The 24066-nt window shown below is 52.5% G+C and overlaps 2 protein-coding genes across 2 annotated transcripts in view; both read left to right on the top strand.

Annotated features, from left to right (window-relative positions):
• The window catches only part of Fam20c (FAM20C golgi associated secretory pathway kinase), a 54530-nt gene extending 45027 nt beyond the window's left edge, over positions 1–9503 (top strand). Inside the window, exons 6-10 of the mRNA XM_028856015.2 lie at positions 5400–5580; positions 6468–6577; positions 6705–6786; positions 7301–7360; positions 8571–9503. Coding sequence (XP_028711848.1) covers positions 5400–5580; positions 6468–6577; positions 6705–6786; positions 7301–7360; positions 8571–8820 — 683 coding nt within the window. The 3' untranslated portion in view covers positions 8821–9503. The remainder of the gene's footprint in view (positions 1–5399; positions 5581–6467; positions 6578–6704; positions 6787–7300; positions 7361–8570) is intronic.
• An 11897-nt stretch (positions 9504–21400) lies between these two features.
• On the top strand, positions 21401–23111 carry Foxl3 (forkhead box L3). The gene is made up of 3 exons (XM_028856020.2): positions 21401–21507; positions 22199–22367; positions 22570–23111. The coding sequence occupies exons 1-3, from the start codon at positions 21401–21403 to the stop codon at positions 22942–22944; spliced, it is 651 nt and encodes a 216-aa protein (XP_028711853.1). The 3' UTR covers positions 22945–23111.
• Positions 23112–24066: the final 955 nt, after the last annotated feature.

Below are 24066 nucleotides of genomic sequence, written 5' to 3'. Positions count from 1 at the left end.
GCAGGGGATCAGGAGTTCCCAGCACTTCTGTTAGCTTCTCCTGCTTCTCTGGATGGGTCTGTGACGAAGGTGTCACCTTGCCCCTGCTTTGTAGTGGCTCATGGAATTTTGTGCATATGTGTGTCGTCTGTAGGTATGTGAGCGCGTATGCACGTGTGTGCTCACACATCTGCATGCAGAAGCCAACCTTGGCTACCGTTCCTCAGGAACCTTTAACCTTGTTTTTGAATGCAGGGTCTGTCTCTCCCTGGCCTGGAGCTCGCTGAGTGGGCCTAGGGAGCCTCCCGTCTGTATTTCCCAGGCCTGGGACACATGTGCACCATGCTTTCTTTTTACTGTGGGTTTGGGGAATGGAGCTCAGATCTTCGCTTCTCCAGTAACTGCGACCTCCCTGGCCCTCTGTGTAGGATTTAAGATGCCATTTATCACTCTCAGTGCTCTAAATACAGACATCTGTGAATCCCCTCCACCACCAGAACCTTCAGCCTCCTGTCCCTTGCCAGGCCATGCTGCCCTCTGTCCCAGATGGGTCACTATGCTCTCTCTCTCTCTCTCTCTCTCTCTCTCTCTCTCTCTCTCTCTCTCTCTCTCTCTCTCTCTCTCTCTCTCCCCTTCGGTCCACTTGGGGGCCGACACATGGCCTCTTTGGTTCCGTGACTTCTTGGCACTGGGATCTGAAGATGTGAGGTCACGTTACCTCAACTGTCAAAATGCCTAACAGTCTCCCTGGAGATGGTTTGCCACCAGTGGCAATCCACATCCAGCTTGGCTTCAGGAGAAGGGCAGAAGCAGCAAGTTAAGAACTTGCTAGACTGTGTTTTCTGTGGCCCAAGGCCCCTAGCAGCCCCGCTGAAAGGCAATTGACAGCTCGTGAGGGTATGTGGGGTCCAAGCAGCGGTCATAGATGAGGGCTTTGACACTAGGAGTCACCAAGGTCATCTGCTGCAGCGTCAATACACTGTGGGCTTGGTCACTCTGAAATAGTGAAGAATCCTAGATGTCCTTCGTTTTTCATTTTTGTTTGGCACATGAACACGCCCAAGCAGGTGCACGTGGAGCAGGTGTCTTCTTTGAACTCTTTCCACCTTGTTTTGAGACAGGATCCCTCACTGAATCTGGAGCTTACATATTCAGCCAGACTGGCTGGTCACTGAGTCGAAGGGATCCAACCATTTAAGCCTTTCCTAAAGTTGGTTTCACAGATGTGAGCCATAGTATCCAGCTCTTTCTTTGTTTGTTTGTTTGATTGTTTGTCTGTTGTTTTGTTTCGTTTTTCTAGACAGGGTCTCTCTGTGTAACAGCCCTGGATGTCCTGGAACTCGCTCTGTAGACCAGGCTAGCCTGGAACTCACAGAGATCCACCTGCCTCTGCCTCCCGAGTGCCGGGATTAAAGGTGTGCACCACTGCTCCCGGCTCACAGTGCCCAGCTTTTTAATGTGGGTTCTGGGGAACTCACTCAGGTCCTCATTCAGCAAGCACTTTACAGCTGAGCTGTACCCAAGGCCATGTTGGTTTGTCATAAACAAAAGACTGAACTAAATACTCATCTGAGCAGATGAGACATGTCTTTGTTGGGAACCTCAGCTGATTGCCCTGTGCATCCCTTGGGCGTCCCACCATTTGTCAGGTGTCCCCTCCCCGCAGCCCCCTGCAGCTGCTGCTCCCTCCGCTGGCCCACAGCTCCCCGTTTGCAGCTCATGGTTGCCCCCCCATGAACCCCAGAATCTTCCCTGGCTGTCAGAGACCCCCTAAGGGGGTTCATCTGGCCTGGATGGTTCACTCTTGACACTCTGCAGAACTGGGTGTCACCGGCCACTCTAGAACACAGCTGCCTCCACCTAGCTGTCCCTGCCAGACCGCTCTGCCCCGTCAGCCAGATTTCTTCCGAGCACCTTCCAGATGTCTGGTTTCCTCTGAAGCACAGGGTCTTGGAGGCAGCTTTGATCTTACTTTAGAAAGCCGGGTCTGTTTGGATTCGCTGTTTCTGCTTTGCTTGCGCTTCTAGATCCTTCCGCTGCCAAAATTGCCATTGCTGCTTCTGAGAGCTAAGTGCAGCTGGAAAGCCTTTGATCACAGCAGACACCCTTATGCTTCTGAGCAGCTCTGCTCTGGGTCAGTCAGGAGGTGCACGCCCCTCCCTTCCAGGTGGGGCACGGAGCCCGCAAAAGCTCCATCCTCGGTAGCTCCTGGGCAGTAGAGTTCAGAGAGGGCAGTTTGGTGCCCCCGCACCCCAGAGCTGAGAGGTTTGGTGGGCCTCTGAAGCCCCCAGCTCTAAGGAACACACTTCTTTCTGTCTCTGTTTCCACTGACACGTCTCGTATGTATACCCTGGTCCTCTCTACCTTGTTCGTTTCTGCAAGTCCTTCATGCCTATGTGAAACCAAGTTGTGTGGAGCAGAAACAGGGTTCCTTTCCTCTTCCAGCGTGATAGGCTCTGAGCCCAGCTCAGGTAGTGCCAGTGGGCTAACAGAGGCATCCAATTTCATGGTTCTGGCCAACCAGAGGTGGGATAGAAATGTTACTCCTGGAGATCATGCTTCTGCCTGGCCTCACTGCTTTTCTGCCCTAGGCAGGGGTGAGGGTGACGGTGGCTGAGTGAGGGGCAGCTGGCTAAACTGCATCAGCACCTGGAGCTGCCGTGGGCTGGTCTCCTTTTGATCCTTTCCACCTTAATTACGCAGCACTGACTAGGGAGGGGTGATGAAGCCAAGAAGGGAAGGGGAGAGGAGAGGCAGTGAGCCTGGCCAGCCAGGACTTGTGTGCCACGGGTGTGTCTGAAATCATAGATAACACATACCCCCTCCCACCCTGCCCCTTCCAGGCCTGGCCCTGGCAATTCTCCAGCCTCCTTCACCTCTGATGGCTATATGGCTTAGGTGTGCTTTGCAGAGTTTGTTTCGCATTGTTCTTTTCTTCGTGTGTGTGTGTGTGTGTGTGTGTGTGTGTGTGTGTGTGTCTGTCTGTCTGTCTGTCTGTCTGTCTGTCTTAGTTAGGGTTCTTATTGCTGTGAAGAGACCGTGACCACGGCAACTCTTACAGAGAAAACATTTGATTGAGGTGGCTCGCTTACAGTTTCAGAGGTTCAGTCCATTGTGTTCATGAAGGGAAGCATGGCGGCGTGCAGGTAGACGTGGTGCTGGAGCCGAGTGCTACATCTTACAGGCAACAGGGAGTGGACTGACTCTCACACTGAGGGAAGCTTGAGAAAAAGACCTCAAAGACCGCCCCTCCAGTGACACACTTCCAACAGAAGGTGTGGCCCAGATTAAAGGTGCGCCCTCCAGCCTCAAGGTCTGGATTAAAGGTGTGTGCCATCCAGCCTCCTCCAACAAGAGCACACTTCCTGCGACAAGGCCACGCCTCCTAATAGTGCCACTCCTTAAGGAGCTTATGGGGGCCAAATACATTCAAACTACCACAGCGTGTGTTCCAGAGGTTGACGTCAGATGTCTTCTTCAATGCCAGTTTCTCTTATTGAATTTGGAGCTAGCTCCCTGATGGGGCTGGACCGTCTATCCAGCAAGCTCCAGGGATCGCCCTGTCTGAACATCCCCCGCATTGGGGTTACAAGCAGACCCAGTCACTGGGGAGGTGGCTGAGTTGGCAGACTGCTTACCTAGCACTGATGAAGCCCCAAGTTCCATCCCCAGCACCACATAAACCAGCCGTAGTGATGCATACTGGCATGCCAGCACTTACTTAGGGGGTGGGAGGAGGAGAAATAGAAGATCAAGGTTCGAGGCTGGGGAGAGAGCTCGGTCAGCAAAGTGCTTGTCTTCTAAGCCCGAGCGAGGACCCTGGCTCAACCCCCAGACTCCATGCTTAAAATAAATAAATAAACAAGCAAATGAATAATAGATAGACGTAAATGCTCACTGTGGGGTCACACACTTGCAATACCAGATGTAAGAAGTGGAGACAGAGGCCTTCCCTGGTGCTTGCTGGCCAGTCAGTCTAGCCTGCTTGGCGAGCATCAGGTAAGGAAGAGACCCTGTCGCCAAACCAAGGTGGACAGTGTCTGAGGAATGGCAGCTGAGATTGTCCTCTGCACTCCCCACACACGTGTGTATACGTCCATGCCTGCACGCACACATACAAGTCAAAATTCATCTGCTCCATAGAAAATTCCAGGCCAGCCTGGGCTACATGAAGCCCTGTCTCAAAAAAGAAAAGAAAAGAAAAAGAAAAAAAAAAAACAGAAAAAGAAAAAAAACTGTTTCCTCTCTCCAGTGTTCGCTGACGGTGTCTAGGTGGCTTCTTTCCTTTCTGAGCCACACAGGCTTGAGCATGGAAATGTTTCCCCATGTCTCACGTGCTAGGAACCCAAGCTGGAGCTGCTGGGTTGGAGCCAATCCCTACATGTACCCCTCTGACAGCTACTAGGCTGTCTTCCAAGTGTCTTCATCATTGGATGACCCTGATGGGAGCCCAGGGCTTTTTACCTCCTTGACACATGTCACCATATGGCCCTTTGGTCGTCACCGTCCAAGAGGGTGTGAGCTACTTTCTCACTGTGGGTTCGGTGCAGGTTTCCCAGATGAAGGAGATGACTGAATGTCTTCCCATGGATTTTATGACCATTTGCAAATGTGCGTGTGTTTGTGTGTGTGCACGCACACGCATGCGCGCATGCACACGTGTATCTGTGTGCATATGTGTGGAGACTTTGGGGGCCCTTCTTCAGTCACTATCAACCTTTTTTTTTTTTTTCAAGACAGGGGTTCTCTGTGTAGCTTTGCGCCTTTCCTGGAACTCTGTAACCCAGGCTGGCCTTGAACTCATAGAGATCCACCTGCCTCTGCCTCCTGAGTGCTGGGATTAAAGGCGTGCACCACCACTGCCTGGCCTTTTTTTTTTTTTTTTTTTTTTTTTTTTTTTTGAGACAGGGTCCCTCACATTTACCTAGCCAGGTTGGCCAGCAGTGAGCTACAGGGTCCTCCTGTCTCACCTTCCCAGCTCTGGGATTCTGAGCATGCGCTGTCATACCCGGGTTTTTGGTCTTCATGCTTGTGGCAGCCTTTGCCACTGATCTCTGCCTGTCCAGACCCCATCTGTATTTCTTTGGAACCTGGTCTGTTCATGTCTTTGCCCGAGTAAGGGGTTCCTTTCATGGCTGGCCTGAAAGTGTTCTTTGCAGGTAAATACTAGAGCTTCCTCAGGGGTATGATTACATTTTCTCTGCTCTCAAGAGCCTGAGTCGTTCTTAGGGGACTGGAGTGTGAGCAGCAAGCAGTCCTGACTTTGACTCCCTGTGACTGCTCCGAGGGTGTTCCGGGGTGTGGGATCGGGAGTCGTGGCAGCCACTGTGTGGCTGTGAGGACGGAAGTACCTGGGGAGCTGTACTGTGGGCATTTCTAGGGGTGGCGGCCACTGACTGACTGCATCTGCCCTTCTTCAGCCAATAACATCTGCTTCTATGGGGAGTGTTCATACTACTGTTCCACGGAGCATGCCCTGTGCGGGAAGCCCGACCAGATTGAAGGCTCCCTGGCGGCCTTCCTGCCTGACCTATCGCTGGCCAAGAGGAAGACGTGGCGGAACCCCTGGCGTCGCTCCTACCACAAGCGAAAGAAGGCAGAGTGAGTCAGGCACCCCAGGGACTTAATGGGCCAGCTTCTGCCCCCTGCGCAGCCGAGGACACCCGGCCTGGAGGGGAGAGTCAGTAGCCCGTGGCTCAGGGTCAAAAGGCACAGCAAAGACAGTGCTTGTACCGCTGTGAGACGGTGGCAGCCGTGGGTCCCGGTTACGTGTTGCAGACAGAGATGGCTTTTGACTTACAGTTTGAGGGTGCAGTCCATCATCATGAGGGAGGCTGGGCGGCAGAAGCCCAAGGTAGCTAGCTGGTCAGAGTCAGGAAGCAGAGAGAGATGAGATACTGAGCTCGCTTTCCCTGTTTTATTCAGCCTAGGACCCCAGCCTAGGGAATGGTGCCCCCCACACACAAAATCCAGAGTGGGTCTTTGCTTCAGTTAAAACTCTCTGGAAACACCCTCACTGACACGCCCAGAGGTGTGTTTCCATGGTGATTCTAAATCCAGTCAAATTGATACTATTCACCACCACAGGGTTCCTATCCCAGAGGCAGGGGAGGTGCTGGCCCGCCACTGGGATTTCTCAAAACACAACCACCTCCCCCACACCCCTGTCTGCCAGGTGCTAGAAAAGACAGCCCATCCCCACAAAAACCAATGACACCAGCCAAAAGTGCTTTCAGCCCTGGTCCCAGCTAGGGCAGGAAGAATGGCTTCATCACCTCCCAGGCCCTCCTCCTTCCTGTGAATTCAGCCTCATAGCCTGTCCCAAGATGGGTCCCTGCAGGGACTCCACCCCCACTGTGAATCCTTATTACAAAATGAGAAGATCTCCTGAGCCAGGAAGCACCAAGCATCTGGCCTGGACCTCACTCTTCACTCAGAGGAGAGGCCCTCAGTTTTGGTCTCATTATGCTCCCTCTCCCCCCACCCAGGTGGGAAGTGGACCCCGATTACTGTGAGGAGGTGAAGCAGACGCCACCCTACGACAGCGGCCACCGAATCCTGGACATCATGGACATGACTGTCTTCGATTTCCTCATGGGTACGTCCTACAGGGCGTGCTGGCCGCCAGGAACGCCTAGACGCCTTTGCCTGGGGGGACCACCTGGTGACCCACAGCTCAGGAAGGGCCGAGGCCTCTGAGCAGTTATGCATGCTTGTCCCCGCAGGGAACATGGACCGACATCACTACGAGACCTTTGAGAAGTTCGGGAATGAGACCTTCATCATACACTTGGACAATGGGCGCGGGTGGGTCTTCTGTGCCCTTGAAGACCCTGGGAAGTCAGCCATCCCCTACCCCCCACCCGTGGGGGACCAGCCTAGCCTGAGAAGCAGTCCCTGGGGCAGGGGGATCACCTGAGAGGCTGGGTCTAAGACACGTCAGGGTGTGCATCGGCAGGGAAGACTCCCACGGGGTGCTGGATTTATGGCAGTGGCCATATGAGTACTTCCTATCATACCTTCCTGTTACCCTGGGGAAACTGAGGCCAGAGATCCTGTGGCTTGACTAGAAGGGCCAGCAAGCAGTCGATTCTGCCTGGGAGAGGCCGTTAACCTCTGCTTAATAAGACCTAATACCACCCCCAAATTAAATTTTAAAAAAAAAAAAATCAATACTGCCAATGCTGGACATGGCCAGGATCAGCCTTGACCCCAGTGGTCCTTACGAGGTTGCCATGGTACTGAGAGGTGGGGCCCTGCAAGGCTGGGACCCTGTACCCTCTCTGGCTTTCCAGCTGACCACTCTACCTTCTTCCTGCAGGTTTGGGAAATATTCACACGATGAGCTTTCCATTCTAGCACCTCTTCATCAGTGCTGCAGGTATGAGCCCCTGCCAATCACTACCTGAGAGGCAGGGGGCGGAGCCTGCCCCCTCCCATTGTAGCACCGGTGGGCGGGCACCCACAGACCACGCCCATCTCACTTCACAGGCTCCTGCTGACCGCTCTTCCCTAAGCCGTGTCACCTGGGCACCTCCCACCTATAAGGATTCTCAGCGGGTTGCAAGTCCAGACAAAGGGTCCTTTCTGTCCTGCCCATGGCTACCAGACTCATCCTGCCCACTTTCCACGGCCTCACAAACCTAACCCCCCATACACACACACACACACACACACACACACACACACACTGGTGGCTGGATATAGGCTCCCAGAGCAAATTACTTATGTCCCTTGGAGACACAGAGTACATCTGGCCAGGGCCACTGGACAGTTGAGGAGGGACAGTCTCCCAGGTGAGCAGTTACCCCAGTCTTGGATCTGTCCTCAAGATTTGGGGTACCTGTCCTGTCACCTGCCTTCTGGACAGGACTGTGTCGATGTCTAGAACAGCAATTCTCAACCAGTGGGTCACGACCCCTTTGGGGGTCAAACTACCTTTTCACAGGGGCCGCATGTCAGATATTTACATTGCGATTTGTAACAGTAGCAAGATTACAATTAGGAAGTAGCAACGAAAATAATTTTGTGGTGGGGGTGGGGAGGTCACCACCACATGAGGAGCTGTGTTAAAGGGTCACAGCATTCGGAAGGTTGAGAACCGCCGATCTAGAATGACCCATTTCCATATGACTTAGACCCGTGGAGTCTGGGGTCTCAGGCCTCCCTGTCCACTCCTTGTCTACCTCCCTCTATTCATCTCTCTGGCTCTGTCCATGCCTCTCCGTCTCCGTTACCCTCCTCCACACCACTGTCTGTGTCTCCATCTCTGACTTGAGCTCTGTGTGCTTCTCTCTATGTGTCTGTCTGTCTCTCCATGTCTCTGTCTCTTGTCTTCATGTCTCTGTCTGTGTGTCTCCATGTCTCTGTCTCTTGTCTTCATGTCTCTGTGTGTCTCCATGTCTCTGTCTCTTGTCTTCACATCTCTGTCTGTGTGTCTCCATATCTCTGTCTCTTGTCTCCATGTCTCTGTCTGTGTGTCTCTCTGCCCTGCCTTTCTATGTCTCTCTGTCTCTCTCTCTCCAGATGCTACCCCGCCAGAGCCCCCACCCTATTTCCTTCCCGGTGGTGACACCCCACTCTCTCTTCAGGATCCGGAGGTCCACCTACCTGAGGCTGCAGCTGCTGGCCAAGGAGGAGCACAAACTGAGCCTGCTGATGGCCGAGTCCCTACAGCATGACAAGGTGGCTCCGGTGCTCTACCAGCTGCACCTGGAGGCCCTGGACCGTCGGTTGCGCATAGTTCTGCAGGCCGTACGAGACTGCGTGGAGAAGGACGGGCTGAGCAGTGTGGTGGAAGACGACCTCGCCACTGAGCACAGAGCCTCCACCGAGAGGTAGTGACCCGCGCCGCCCGCGAGGAAGGAGGAGCGCAGAGCCGAGCCACCTGTGAATTCAGTGAATTCGGATGGGCTGGGTCATCCCCATAGCGTGACCTGCGGCAGGGAGCCTGAGGTCTCCATCACGGCTCTGATAGGGATGTGTGGGCCTCTGGGTCCAGCAGAGACCGGACAAAGCACTCTGGACATGCAGCAGAGGGACCTTTACTTACTATTTTGTACTTCACAAAAGGCTCACACTCCTGTCCATGGAGAGCCACCCAGCGGACCAGAGATCACCGCTGGGCCACTTGGAGGACCTTCTGTGATGTGACCACACTCTAGCTCTCAATTACAATGCACTGTCTGCTTCCCCTTCCTGGGTCCTCTTCCCTCCGAGGCTGCAGAGCCCCAGGGAGGGGAAGCTCGGCTGGACATCGTGGCCTGTGTGGGGGTAGATGGGCACCCAAGAACGGATTTTTGGATACAGACGACCAGCCATCCACTTGTCCACTGCCGCACAGTAGCCAGGCCTTTCTGGTTGGAGGTGGACACTGCCGGCCTTGGCTGAGCTCTGGACAATGGGTGTTAAGGCACCATGCAGGGCCCGTGGCCCCAGAGCAGCAGGCTCACCTTGGGACATTTTTGTGGAGTAGTTTGCAGTGAGGTAACAGTGCAATAAAGATACAGCAAGCGTGTGCCGAGGCTCTCTGGGGTGGGGACTTGGTCTTTGGTCGAGCTGTCCTCCTAGGCAGCCGGACAACGTGGCCAAGGTCTGCTCTTACGCTGTCTGTGTGACCTGGGTCTTCAGCACGTTAGGGCTGTGAAGGTCATCCGCCTGCACAGCCTCCAGTAGATAAGAAGGCTATGCAAGGCTTGTGCTTCGAAGGGCAGCGCAAGGGAGGTGATGTGAGCTCAGCTACATCCTGCCCTCCTCCTGAAAAACTCGGGGCTCTGAGCCACAGGAGGCTCCCCCAAGGGTGGCATCCACACAGCCCTCTGTAGGGCCACCACATACCCGAGCAGGAGTCGTAGAAGGGCTTGCCCAGGGGCCCAGTGAGAGCTGCTAGCCTCAGGGCTCAGAGCCTGTCTTAGGTAGGGTTTCTACTGCTGTGAAGAGACACCATGACTGTGGTAGCTCTTACAAAGTTATAAAGGAGAAACATTTCATTGGGGTGGTTTACAGTTTCAGAAGTTCAGTCCATTATCATCATGGTGGGACATGGCAGCATGCAGACAGACATGGTGCTGGAAAAGGAGCTGGAAGTTTTATATCTCGATATGCAGGCAACAGGAAGTGAGCTGAGACACTGGGTGTGACTTGAACATATATGAGACCTCAAAGCCCGCCTCCACAGTGACACACTTCGTCCAACAAGGCCACACCCACTCCAACAAAGCCACACCTCTAATAGTGCCACTTCCTTTGGGGGCCATTTTCTTTCAAATTACCACAGACTCTCCCCCCCCCACCATCTGCTGGAAGGCTCTACCTCCTTCCAGTAAGCTGCTGCTGTACTGGTCAGGGGCTGGGCCTCCTCCCAGAAGCAGAGTCCAGGAGAGGACAGTGGCGAGGACCCACAACAGACCCATGCACTCCTGAGTCACAAGAATGCAAAAAAAAAAAAAAAAAAAAAAAAAACCATGGCCTGCTCCTGTTCCAGGCATTCCCAGCTGTCACCTTGTGACCTGTTCACATGCCACTCCCTTAGTGTGTGGGGGGAGAGGGAGGCTCAGTAGTAGCACTAGAACCCAACAGTTAAAGCCCTGATGTTCTCAGATGCAATAGTACAAGGCCAGCTTATTTTTTATGTGTATGTGTGTATATGTAGTTTAGATGTGTGTGTGGTGGGGGCAGGGCTGATGTCACCTATTTTCCTGTACCACCCTCTGCCTTGTTTTTTGAGGACAGGTTCTCTCACTGAACCTGGAGTTCACCAATTTGGTTTAACTGCTCGGCCTGAAGTCCCGGGATACTCTTGTCTCTGCCTCCCAGCACTGGAATTCTAGGTGTCCACCTCCATGCCGTGTTTGTGTGTGTGTGTGTGTGTTGTGTGTGTGTGTGTGTGTGTGTGTGTGTGTGTGTGTTCTGAGGACAGAACTCGGAGCCTCCACCTAGCACAGGAAGCACTTCGTGGCCTGAGCCGTCTTCCCCAGCCCTGTTTTCCTCCTTTAATGGGGGAAACTGAGGCTCAGATGTGAGAAGTCAGACCCTAAGCTGGTAGGTTCCTGAGCTGGGAAACTCAGTGCCAGGCACTTCGACACTTGGAGATGCTGAGGCCTGCTGGACCCCAAGTCCCCACCTGGGCTCAGGGAACATTCTGCACAGTATACCAGCAGATGGCCTAAGGCCACTGAACCACCAGGGAACTAAACAGTGATCAAGTGGCCCCCAAACTTGCCTCCCATCTTCCTGTCTCAGCAGAAGGCCCGGTATTTGCCCCATGCCTCAAGGAGGAAACAGAACTACCTTTGGGCAGTCTGGCCGAGGACAGACCAACTTCCCTTGCCCAGTGTGCCAACTCCAATGCAGGCTCCCAGTAGGCAGGCCACAAGTGTTGGCTTGTGCAGGTGTCCCTGTCCATGACCACAGGAGCCCCAGGACATCTCATCACCATTACTCCAATCTAAGGTCCTCCACTACCAACAGGCCTATGGGACTCTGTGGCAGGCCAGGCTGAAAAGAGAGTCTTTGTCACTGGGTTACAGAAGTGACAGAGATAGAGATGTGACCAAGTCACTAGACCTGTAAGAATTGCAAATGGACGGACATCACCTGGGACAGACATCTGTCATTAGGAATGAAGATGTCAGGCACACCCCACCTCCACAGGTTGATGTCCAGCTACTAGTGTGACTGGGGACAGGACCTTGATGGAGATGAAAAGGGTGATTGACTTCACACAGATGGCCCTGCTCCAATGCCACAGGCCCTTAAAACATTTTTATAAGGTAATCCCAGCACTTGGAAAGCTGAGGCAGGAAGATGGCTGGCAGTTCCAGGCCAGCCTGGGCTAGAGTGAGACCCCCATCTCAAAAATAAAACAAATCCAGTGAGATGGCTCAGTGAGTAAAGGTGTTTGTCACCAAGGCTGATGCCCTAAATCCGATCCCCAGGACCCACATGATGGAAGGAGAGAACAGAGAGTGAATCCATGCAAATGGTGGGACCAGGTGCTGAGCAAAGACTGGAGTGGGTTCAGAACCTTGGTGCCCTCTGGGAGTGGTATGGCCTCCCTCCCTGTAAGAGGATCAAGAGGTCCGTGAGAGGAGGCATGGAGGCATCTGCCGTGGCCACTCCAGGACAGCATGGATACTCGGGCTAGTGCAAAACCCAGGCGGTGGCCTAGGGTCAAACGCAGATGCTCCGCAGCATGGAAGCCCGTCTTCCTGCTCTTCTCTGGTCTGTGCGCTCACTGGGTTTCATGGCACCTCACCTCAGCCTGCGCGCACAGGAGGTAGGTTGGCCACACCTGTTTCTTTTCATCCTCCTGGCCCATCATCCTCACCCCCACAGTCCCTGTTGTGGGGACCACAAGTCTGTAGAGGGGGCCAAAGAACCTTAACTCCTGAAACTCACACCTGCCTTTTACCCCAGTCCAGGGAGCTGTGAGACCACAGGAGGATATGCCAGGGAGGAGCATGGAGGCCACACAGGTTACAAGATGCCTGAGCCACCGTACATTTGATCTCTTCTGTGGGAGGCTGTCTCCATGTGGCAGAAAGACATGAGGGCTGAGGAGCCCTGGCCTGCAGGCTCCATGTGGGTCTGGGAAGATGGCTCATGTCACACAAGCATGAGGACCTGGCTTCAGATCCCTAGCACCCACATAAAAAGCTAAGTGCTGTGGCATATGTCTATACCCCAAGCATGGGGGGAGGGTTAAACAGGCAAATCCTGGAAGTTCACTGGCCAGACAGGCTACCCAATCAGTGAGCTCAGGTAAGTGTGCATCTTACAATAAGAAGCAAAGAACAACGTTGATCTTTGCCTCCATAGGCATACACACACACACACACACACACACACACACACACACACACACACGCACACACACACGCACACGCACACATGCGCACACGCACGTGCACACACACACACAGACTTGCACCCATGCACATGTACACACATATACACCACACACACATATACACATATGTCATATACATGCTCAATAAAGAAATAAGCACTTGTCTTGTTAGCTAAAGCCGGCAAAGTGTCAGTTGTTTGTTACAGGGATAGATAACTAGTAGGCCATGCCGTGGCTTTACATCAGTGGTTCTCAACCAATGGGTCACGACCCCCTTGGAGTCACATATCAGCTGTTTACATTATGATTCCTAACAGTAGCAAAATTACAGTTATGAAGTGGCAACAAAATGATTTTATGGTTGGGGTCACCAGGACATGAGGAACTGTATTAAAGGGTTGCAGCATTAGGAAGACTGAGAACCCCTGTTTTACATAAACTAAAGACTTCTCCATCAGTTTGTAATTGCTCACACTCACCCAGAGGGACCTGATGATCTTCCGGCTGCATTTCTATATCTTCACTATTTCCACTTTTATGAGTTACTGTACAGGTCCATGCAATGACCCAAATACAGCTGTTTCACAGTAGACTCTAGCAGCGGCTGCTCGGTGACCCAAGCTCAGTTCCACCTATGACAAGGGATCACAACCCTGGTAGTTTAAAACAACAGAAATGTGTTCTCTCCCAGTTTGGAAATTGTGAGTCTGAAACCAACGTGTGGACAGGATTGACCACTCTGTCTGCTTTGGGACATTTCAGGCTGTGGCCTCTCTGGTGCCCACTGTCATGTGGCCTCTGAAGTGACTGTGTATCCTGCGTGGCTCTCTGTGGCTCTGGGTTCAAACTTCATTGTCCTTTTTACTGTGAGGACCCAGGTCTTAAAGCAGGACAGTGTCCTCAAAATCCTCAGTTGTCACAGCAAACAGACCCTGTGTAATCTCAGCACTGAGAAGGCAGAGGGAAAACCATCCAATCTGCCTCATTGGTGAGCTCCAGGCCAATGAGAGAGGTGGACGGCATTCCTGAGGTTGACACCAGGCCTCCTCATGCGCGCGCGCGCGCGCGCGCGCGCACACACACGTAATAAAACAAATTTTGAAAGTATGTGATGGGGCTTTAGAGATGGCTCAGTGGTTCAGAGCTTCTCTTGCAAAGGACCTGGGTTCAGTTCCCAGCATGCACGTGGTGGCTCACAACCATCTATAACTGTAGTTCCAAGGGATCCAGTTCCCTCTGATAGCCCCCAGGGGCACCAGGCATGCATGCATATGGTGCACATATATACAGGTAGGCAAAGCACTCATATTCATTAAAAATAAAAAATAAAATGACGTCAAGAGACTGGGGATGTGGCAGGGGCCCCAAAAGCCAAGAGAAAGGACCTGATCACTGTTGGTAGGTGTCCTTGAGTGTATGTGTGGGCACTTCCAGTTTCACTGGGTTGTTTTTTCCTGAAATCCTCTTCCTTCCCCTCCCTCCACATTCTATCAGTTTTAGCCTCGCTGCCAAGCAGCTTAAAGTACCAAAGCAGGACGTAAACCATCCGATATGGGAGACAAGGAAGCTGAAATAGTATTAAAGGTATGTCCACACTATACTGGGGCTTTTCCAGCCTTTGATTATTAATCCACTGAAAGCTGGCACAATAAGCCACTTCCTGGAAATGAAAAGCATGGGTGGCCCACGCCTCTGTTTGGAAAGCTTGCAACAACTGTGGGCAAGAAATTAGGCGCCACCGTCAGCCCGCTGCCGCCTTCTAAACCAGTGTCTTCACACCTTCTCCAGTTTTCATGTGAGTGAGTGGGCGAGGCAGACCGCAAGAACCCACAGACAGTAGCTGCACGCCGTTAAATCACCATGGGTGTGAACAAAGCCGATGGCACACCTTTTTAATGTTTCGTTTTCCTTGAAGTCACCTAAAATGTTTGGGTCTGGGGTGATCTGACAGCCCAGTCGACTGCTACCAAACCCATCCTGGTGCCTGGATAGACTGCATAGAGGACTATCAGCTAAGAGTTAGCCGGATGGCCCTTGAGGTTATCCAGTTGGTTTGAGCACACCACAGATGCTCTGAGGAAGCCGCACAGCAACCACAGAGGCTTGCTGAAGCACAACTCTGGCTTTAGAAGACGCTCTCCTAGCTGTTAAACAGCTTACTCTAGATCAGCAGTTCTCAACCTGTGGTCTAACTCCTTTGGGTTGAACAACCCTTCCAAAAGGTTGCATGTCAGATACCCTGCATGTCGGCGGATATCTATATTATCATTCAGAGCCGTAGCAAAGTTACAGTTGTGAAGTAGCAATGATATAATTTTCTGGTTTTGGGGGTCACCGCAACATGAGGAACTGTATTAAAGGGTCGTAGCATTAGGAAGGTTGAGAACCACTGCTCTGCTGCTGCTGATGGTTGTGATGGTGGTGATGATGATGATGATGATGGTGGTAATGATGGTGATGATGATGGTGATGATGATGGTGGTGATGATGATGATGGTGATGGTGGTGATGATGATGGTGGTGGTTGTAATGATGGTGATGATGATGATGATGATTCAATGACAGAGACAGAAGGGCAGCTGAAGAGTCCCAGAGGGGAAGCAATGCCAGGAAGCAGAGACAATGGAGACAATGAGAGGGAATAGAAGTAGAGAGGGCAGAGAGCCCAAGGATGGAAGACTGAGAACAACCACAGACTAAAAACTGAGAACCACAGTGATTGAGAGAGTGTCAAGAATCTGCCAAGACTCAAGGGCCCAGGGTCCCAACCTAGGCCTTGAGAGCTGAAACCCTGGCTGCTGTAGAGCTGAGAGTCCCAGCACCCAAGGCAAGTTTGGAAGCTGTGACACTCATGCTGCTGTGACTAAGCTGCGACGCCGCTGCCTCTACTGCCGTTCACTCCTGCTGGAAGTGCCAAGTGCCAGGGTCACTGGTGGTTAAATCTCAGAGCAACAAGCCTCCAACCTGAGCACCTGGAGGCATAGTCCTGTGGCTGCTAAAGCCAGGAGCAATAGGGCCCTGGTTCTGGGGACTTGGAACTGTGAGCTCCTGGCTCTGCCTGTCCAATCTCTAGGTCTTTGGTACTCAAGGGACAAGGACAGGCAGCCACCACCAGATGTTCTGTTTTGTGTCTAAGACCATGTTTCTTATAGCCCAGCCTGGCCTCAGACTTGCTATATATTAATAGCTGATACTGACATTGAACTCCTGACCCTCCTGCCTCCACCTTCACAATGCTGAGAACACAAGCGTGTACCCCCATCCCTGTTTCATGCAATGCTTGGAATGCAAATCAAGGCCTCATGCTACATAATGGATTTAAAGCCAGCCTGGGATATATGAGACCTTGTCTTCAAAACAAAACAAAAACAGGGCTGGAGAAATTTCTCAGTGGTTATCTCCCTTGCAGAGGACCTGAGTTCAGTTCCCAGCACCCACATCAGGTGGCTCACAACCACCTGTGACTCCAGATCCAGGGATTTTGGACACCTCTGGCACCATACTCATGCACATATATGCACTCACATACACATAAATAAAACTAAATTCTTTTAAAAAGAAAAATTATTAAAAAGAAGTTCAAGGCCATCTTAGACTGTGTTGTGAGTTCATGAGACTATCTACAAAAAAAAATAGATTTACAGTCAATGTTATCTGCATTTAGCAGAACGGACAAAGATTCTCTTCTGTCCCTGGTTCTCATGAGCATACACGTGAGTGTCTGTTTTAGATTAAATAAGGATAGGTGAAATGGCAGTATGGTTTCACATATGATCCAGAAACACATGGACCAGGAACTCTGATCATATCTTAGTTAGGGTTTTTATTGCTGTGAAGAGACACCAGGACCATGACAACTCTTAGATAGGAAAACATTTAGTTGGGATTGGTTTGCAGTTCAGAGGTTTAGCCCATTATTGTCATGGCAGGAAACATGGTGACGTGCAGGCAGACATGGTACTGGAGAAGGAGCCAAGAGTTCCACGTCAGGATCAACAGGCATAGTGGGCCTGGCTTGAGCATTTGAAACCTCAAAGCCAACCCCTAGTAACACACTTCCTCCAACAAGGCCACACCCCCTAATCCCTGTCAAGTATCCCCACTCCCTAATGACCAAGCATTATATGAGCCTATAGGGGCCATTCCTATTTGAACCACCACTGGCCATGAGTCACAAAGCCTATATTCATCATGACTATGCAGGTTTGCATGGGGCCAGGAAAGGGTATCATATGGATGCCATGCTGCCTGGGTGTTAGAATGGGGGCAGGACACCTGTGGCAGATGTAAGCACAGGAATTCGAGATGAAGTGCATGGCCTCGTAATCACCTGGAAAGTTTGAGACACCACACAGTGGTCTTTGGCTACATCTGCCAGAGCATCATGGAGACAAACTCTGTTTTGTCCAATGAGTCTGCTTCCTGATGGGTAAGCCCATTCCCAGGCATGGAATCATTCCCTCCTGGAGACTGCCAGGAAACTTGGGAAGTAAACAAACTCACAAGTTTCAGGAAGCTCCTCAAACTTACAGGCTTCACAAGGCCCCTGCCCAGAGTAACACAAACAGTAACATTTGCTCCCACAGGGTAAACCTGGGCTAGTCTTACAGGGAACTCCAAGGATGCAACTTTTCTGAATGTCACCCATTTGGGCCATGTGCTTGTAGGGAACCCCAATAAACTCATTGCTTCACTGAGCTAGACCTGGGTGGAATGTTTTCTTTGATCTGTATGGGCCTGTTCTCATCTCCCCAGGAAAGGCCACGCAACACTTACGGAGATAAAAGAGGCTGAATGAGTGGATAGTTCTGGAATATCAAGGTGTATAGTACTCAGCTTCCCTTTGGGTTTTTTCAAGTGTAAAACTCACAGCAGCCCTTCAGAACTGTCTAGAGAAGGGAAATGTGAGCTTGGTTAGGACTCTCACTAGGGACACATGTATACCCAGGCAAGGCAGGAGACAGGATAGGTGTCTCCGGGTGGAGTGGCCAGTCCAAGCCTTCTAGTGATGGGAGGAGGATCCAGATGTGGATGTGACCTTGTCTGTGAGGCCAGGTGTTAGACTTCCCACATGTATCACCCTGCTCCCTCCTTCCCATGATAACTATTTTCTATGCCCTCCAACTGTTCAGCCCCAGCTCAGGGGTCTCCTTTGACCCTCAATTCCCTTTACATGACGGCCTCTCAGCTCTGCCTTCCAGTGCTCATAGAATCTGTACCACCTCCCATTGCCCCTGTTCACACAACTCCCTACACCCCAGACCCTCCAGCAGAACACAAGTCTGAGGGGATAGTGCGAGGGGGCACCCAGGCTGTTCCCACACTTCAGTGCCACATAGGCACTCCTGGATGGAGGAACCGCTGCCCTGTGGTCCAAAGGCTTAGGCAGAGAGAATCTCAAGTTTTAGGCCAGCCTGAACTACATTGTAAGACCCTATGCCAATACATACATGCATCATACATACATACATACATACATACATACATACATACATACATGGAAAATGGCTCAGTAGGTAAGAACCCAGGCTGTACAACCATGAGAACCTATGTTTGAATCCCCAGAACCCATGTAAAAAGCCAGGTATGACTGAGTGTGTGTGTGTGTGTGTGTGTGTGTGTGTGTGTGTGACCCCACTACTGTGAAGGATGGGGACAGGAGGGTCACTGGGACTTGTTGATTGCCAGTGTGCCTCCAGGTTCAGCGACAGGTGAACACAACCTTCCCTCAGGTCTCACGTATCCCAGGCTGGCCTCCAACTCACTATGTAAGTGAGGTTACTTTAAACAGCCTCCTTTGTACACTACCACACCTGATGCTGGGATGGAACTGAGGGCCTTGTGCCATGCCCCCAGCCCCTCATTTTAAATGTATTGGTTGGCATGAGATATAGATGGTATCTTGCATTAACAGTCACATTGCCATGTCCCACCGTGCTGTCAAAAACTGCCACCATGCCACCATCTCCAACCCCAAGCTCACAACCTCCTTTCTAACTGCATTTGCCTGGTTCGGGCGTGGAGAGTTAAGCTGAGACTTTTGTGTCACGCTGAACATCCTCAGGGTCCGTCACACTGTGACACAGGCCAGATGCCACCCCACCACCACCACCACCACCCCCAACCCCCACAGTCTACAACTGAGTGAGTACAGCTCGCAGCAGAAGATACCGCAGGAAATCATGGCTTTGGATTCAGGGACAACGCTCCAGCAAAGCAAGGAAAATAAGCCAGTTAGGCTTTGTCAAAAAATCCAACATGTTGCCCGGCATGATGACTCACACCTTTAATCCCACCACTCGGGAGGCAGAGGCAGGTGGATAGATATGAGTTCCAGGCCAGCCTGGTCTACAGAGCGAGTTCCAGGACAGCTAGAGCTGTTACACAGAGAAACCCTGTCTTGGGGGAAGGGAGGGGACACATGATAGAGTGCTTCAAGGGACACTATGAAGCAAGTGATGACCACAGGGTGGGAGAGGACATGGGCAAGTTTCATGTCTGAAGGAAAACCAGCATTCTTATCCGATGTCATTCATCTTTTGACAAACTGCTCCACGTGTGTCTTGCCGTCTGGGTCTGTAGGTCCGTGTTATACAGAAGAGTCTCCTCTCTTCCTCCATTTCCCTGTCGCCCTTCCTGTCCCACCCCCGTCAGGCCTCTGGGGCAGTGTTGTATTTTTACCCACCTGCTCTCCTCACAAAGCCAAGATGGCTGCACAGCACCCTCCATCCCATCTGCCCTCCTCTCCATGAGGCCTTAGACTCCTCCCTTTGGAAAGCAGCGTGGATCTCTTCCCTCAGTTCTGAGTGAGCCTGTGACTATCGGAAGGAGATGGTGCCATCGCTAAAGTGGCGTCATAAGGCCGTGCCGTGTCTCCCGGTCTCGCAGTGTCCTGTGAGTCAGGCTATAAAGTGAGTAAACATCTGAGATTGGCGTTTCTGCTCCATTGGGGGGTTCAGCCTGATCCTTGCATACACCAGGAGTCCCTCCCTCTCTACTGCCTGCGTAGGGCTCATTCACAACATGGATACTGCACGGTTTACTTAACCATGCACCTGTTGAAAAGCAGGTTTCCAATCAGAAGATGTTTCCACTTAAGCCTCTCGGAGCCTATGGGGCTGATTGCAGGTTTCTGTATGACTCATGTAGAGGTGTATTATGGGATATATGGGTCATATGGTAATCACGTGTTTATATAGGTTTTTTTTGGTTTTTTGTTTTGGTTTTTTTGTTTGTCTGTTTTGTTGTTTTGTTTTTTGTTTGTTTGTTTCTTTTCTTTTTTCTTTTTCTTTTCTTTTTTCTTTCTTTTTTTTGCCTCACTCTGCAGTGTAGGCTGACAAGAAACACATGGTCCTCCTGCCTCGGCCTAATGAGTGCCAGGATCATAGGCCTATGCTGCCACTACTGACTACGTGCTTTGTTTATTTTTTTAACTGACCAATTGTTTCAGAGAGGGGCTGTGCTCTTGATTTCCCCCACATTCTTGACTCCTGCTGCTGAGTGTGGCCTCGACTAGAACAGTAACCAGGCCACCGTGGCACAAACAGCACCACCTACTGCGCCCAAGCTTCTTCAAAGAGGACCTCAGTGTCATCCAGCTAGGTGGACATTTGTTACCATAAGAGGGGTAGCACTAGTCCCCAACAATGAAGTACCCCTGAAGGTGCTGCCCTAAAGGGGAAACTTTCCCAAGGCTAGCCCTGGCCTCTCATCTCTCTGGGTTCACAGACATGGCTCCTAGTCTGACTTCTATGAATTATTGGAAAGAAGTCCCCGGACGACTGCCAGGGGTCCCCCAAGACATCCCACATCACCACAGTTTCCTAGACTCTGACTCAGGTGCCCCTAGTGGGCACTTTACTCCTCCCAGGGCCTGAGAGCCTGTAGGAAGCTCAAAAGACTCTCCGTGGTCCCGGGGGACCCAGAGCGCCCATGGGAGGACACTTTTAGGCAGAGCTGGACAGTGGAAGGAGGACTCGGGATGCTGTAAGAAACTCTGGGCCTTGGAGTCATCATTCACCTGGTGCAATGGGAAAACAGGACGCCAGGACGGGGCAGGAGCCCCCATCTACCTGGACCAGGATCTGCGCCCTAGGGCTGAAAGCAGCCAGCCTCTGTCTTACAGGAGAGGGACAGCAGCTCGGCTCTCTAGGACTGGCCCCCATCACTTCCAGCTGTGGGTCTAGCAATGAGCCCAGAGTCTCCGAATGAGGATTCTGTAGGCCCTGCAACAGGCTCAGAGTTGGCCTCAGGGGAGAGCGGACAGGGTCGCCCTGTCTGTGGGGCCAGATCACCCTCCAGACCTCCCTTGCCGGCAGCGGGTCAGAAGGTGGCGACGCCCCCCGCTGCGCTCCCCACTCTGTGGTGGCTGGGGACAACCCCCGCACTGGGATTGGACGCCAGAGAACCAGGCGGAGCGGGCGGGGACCCCAGAAGCCCAGGCTCCCCGCGTCCTGCACGCAGATGCAGTTGGCCCAGCCAGGGGAAACCAGTGCCCGGCCCACGGCTGGCGGCCAGCGCGGAGGAGGCGGCGGCGGCGGCGCCAGGGCTGGCCAGCACAGGGTGACCACGATGTTTGACAGTTCCCAGTACCCCTATAACTGCTTCAATGACGACGCCGACGACTACCCTGCCGGCAGCTCCGACGAGGAAAAAAGGCTCACAAGACCGGCATACAGGTGACCCCGGGGAGGTGACAGGGCCCCGGACTAGGGAGAGGTGGGATTCCTTTCTTATGCGGGCCTTTGAGGAAGGACATATTCTAGTGCACTGTGGAGACAGCCGGGAGGGGGCGGGGGGAGAGCGGGGCAGGGGCACCAAGAGCTAGTGGATAGTGGGGTCTGGGTAGAAGTGGGGAACAGCAAGATTATCAAACGACAGCTTCTTCTGTACCCCAGCGCTCCACTGGAGTCTTGGGGGGCGGTATGGGTGTGCTGAAAGGGATTCATTTAGCAGGCCCCTGGCAGCTTTAAAGAGTCCTGCGGGTCTAGAAGACCTATTGGAGACTCCAGAAGGCTTCGGGGGTTCCAGAGTCTCAGTGCTCAGAGGGTCTCGGGGTTCAGAGGGTTCTGGGGGTCTCGAGCGGGTTTGGGGAGGCTTCAGGGGGTAAAGAGTGTCTCAGAGGGACCGGGGTGCTTCCGAGGGCCCGGGAGACTCCAAAGGATCTTGGAGGGCTTCAGAGGTTCGGTAGAGGCAGCCTGCTGAGCTCTGGCCGGTTCTTGGAGCTCCAGTGGATGGGAGCGTGGAGGGTGTCCATCTGGTCTCCAGGGTTCCAGGCAGTCCCAGGGCAGATCTGAGTTCATCAGCGCTTCTGCGGTTTCAGCGCCACCCCGCCTGATGCAGCCCCTCTGTCTGGCACCCCTGTCGCAGCTACATCGCGCTGATCGCCATGGCCATCCAGCAGAGCCCCGCGGGACGCGTGACCCTGTCCGGCATCTACGACTTTATTATGCGCAAGTTCCCCTATTACCGCGCCAACCAGCGCGCCTGGCAGAACTCCATCCGGCACAACTTGTCGCTCAACAGCTGCTTCGTCAAGGTGAGCCCCTCCCCCGCCCGCCGCTCGCACTGGACCCCCATGTGTCCCCACTCATCCTGGGTGACAAGGGGGGAGGGGTGTCACCACCCGCACTAAGACGAGTGCCTTGCTAGCAGATCCCCGCTGGGGCCCGCTATTCACTTGCCAGAGGTGCGACCTGCCCCAGGCTTGGGGACGCTCGCTGAGCCCCACACTCCCGCAGGTGCCACGAACTGAGGGCCACGATAAGGGCAAAGGCAACTACTGGACGTTCGCGGGCGGCTGCGAGTCCCTCCTGGATCTTTTCGAGAATGGCAACTTCCGTCGGCGACGCAGGCGACGCGGCCCCAAGCGCGAGGGACCCCCAGGTTCCCTCGAGCCAGCAGCGCGCGGGTCCCCGGACCCCGACAGCGCGCGAGCCCCGGACCGCGAGGCCCAGGCTAGCCCTGCCACACACAGAGACATCAAATTCAGCATTGACTACATCCTGTCTTCCCCGGACCCTTTCCCTGCGCTCAGGTCGCCCTGTCACTTCCAGGAAGCCAGGTATCCGGCACTGGAGCCCCATCAAATGAGCTTCCATTTTTGGGCAGCATGAGGTGGCCTCCGAAGCTCTGCAGTCCGTTGAGGACTTGGGCCTGATCTCCCCTGAAGGAACGACTTGAACCAGGGATCTTGAATCAAGAACCCTGGACGTTGCCACATCTACATACATCTTCCCAGACGGCCCGGGGAACTCAGCTCTCCACTTGGAGGAAAGCTCTGGAGACCTTCTTATAAAAGGTATTTATGGTGGTGTTGTGACTTTATAACAAATAAAAATAGTTCTTTCGCAGGAAAACCTGGCTCGGATTCAGCTCCACTTCAGGATTTGCTGTGGACTCACTGAAGCCCTACTACATGGAGCTGTAAAATCACCTGAGGCTCCCTGGAATCAGGTAGCATTTTGTCCTCAGTCATGTGACAGGTGGCTTTGTAGACACCGCCATTCCAAAGTTAAAGTGTGTTCAGTAACTTATTCATGACGCTGTTAAGGCCTTCCCTGTAGCTAAAAACAATGAGATTTAAAACAGCGAGGACAGGTGTTAACCTATCCTGGGGCTCTTACGCCAAGGCTTACAATGATGTCAAGCTATGAGTGGACATAATCAGAAGTAGCCTGTGTTCTCAGGAGAAATGTTCCTCCCAGACCAGGCATGAGGACACAGGCCTGTCGTCCCAACACTTAGGAGAATTACAAGTTCAAGGCTCACCTGGGCAAAATTAATGAGATCTTGCTTCAAAATAAAAAGACATTTTAAAAATTTAAGTGGCATGTAATTTCTATACAGGGAAGAAGAGAGGAAGGAAGGAAGGAAGGGTGTGGAGGGGTAGGGGACTTTACCCTGATTCTACTCAGTCCCCACCAGCTTCCTTGCACACGGGTACTCTAGCAGTGCTCAAGCCAGGAGTGGAGGTATACTCCCTTTGAAATGTAAATGATTTTCTTACCATTGAGACGGGCAGTTTAAAGAACACAATTTAGGCACAGTGACACAATCCGTCCAATGGTCCCATTTTTTCACCAATCCACATCAACTGTTTGCTGTGACTTAATTTGGACGTTCACAATCTCATGCGCTCTGTGACTATTTCCTTGAATTACAAAATTGCTTATCAACCAGGCTAGTTGTCTCACTTGAGAATTACAGTCCCACTTGGGTTTAGAAATGGGCTTCAG

The sequence above is a fragment of the Peromyscus leucopus genome, chromosome 23 (assembly GCF_004664715.2).
Source record: "Peromyscus leucopus breed LL Stock chromosome 23, UCI_PerLeu_2.1, whole genome shotgun sequence".
In the NCBI taxonomy this organism is placed as follows: domain Eukaryota; kingdom Metazoa; phylum Chordata; class Mammalia; order Rodentia; family Cricetidae; genus Peromyscus; species Peromyscus leucopus.
Note: the sequence above shows the minus strand (reverse complement) of the source record. Positions and strands in the feature narration are given on the sequence as shown.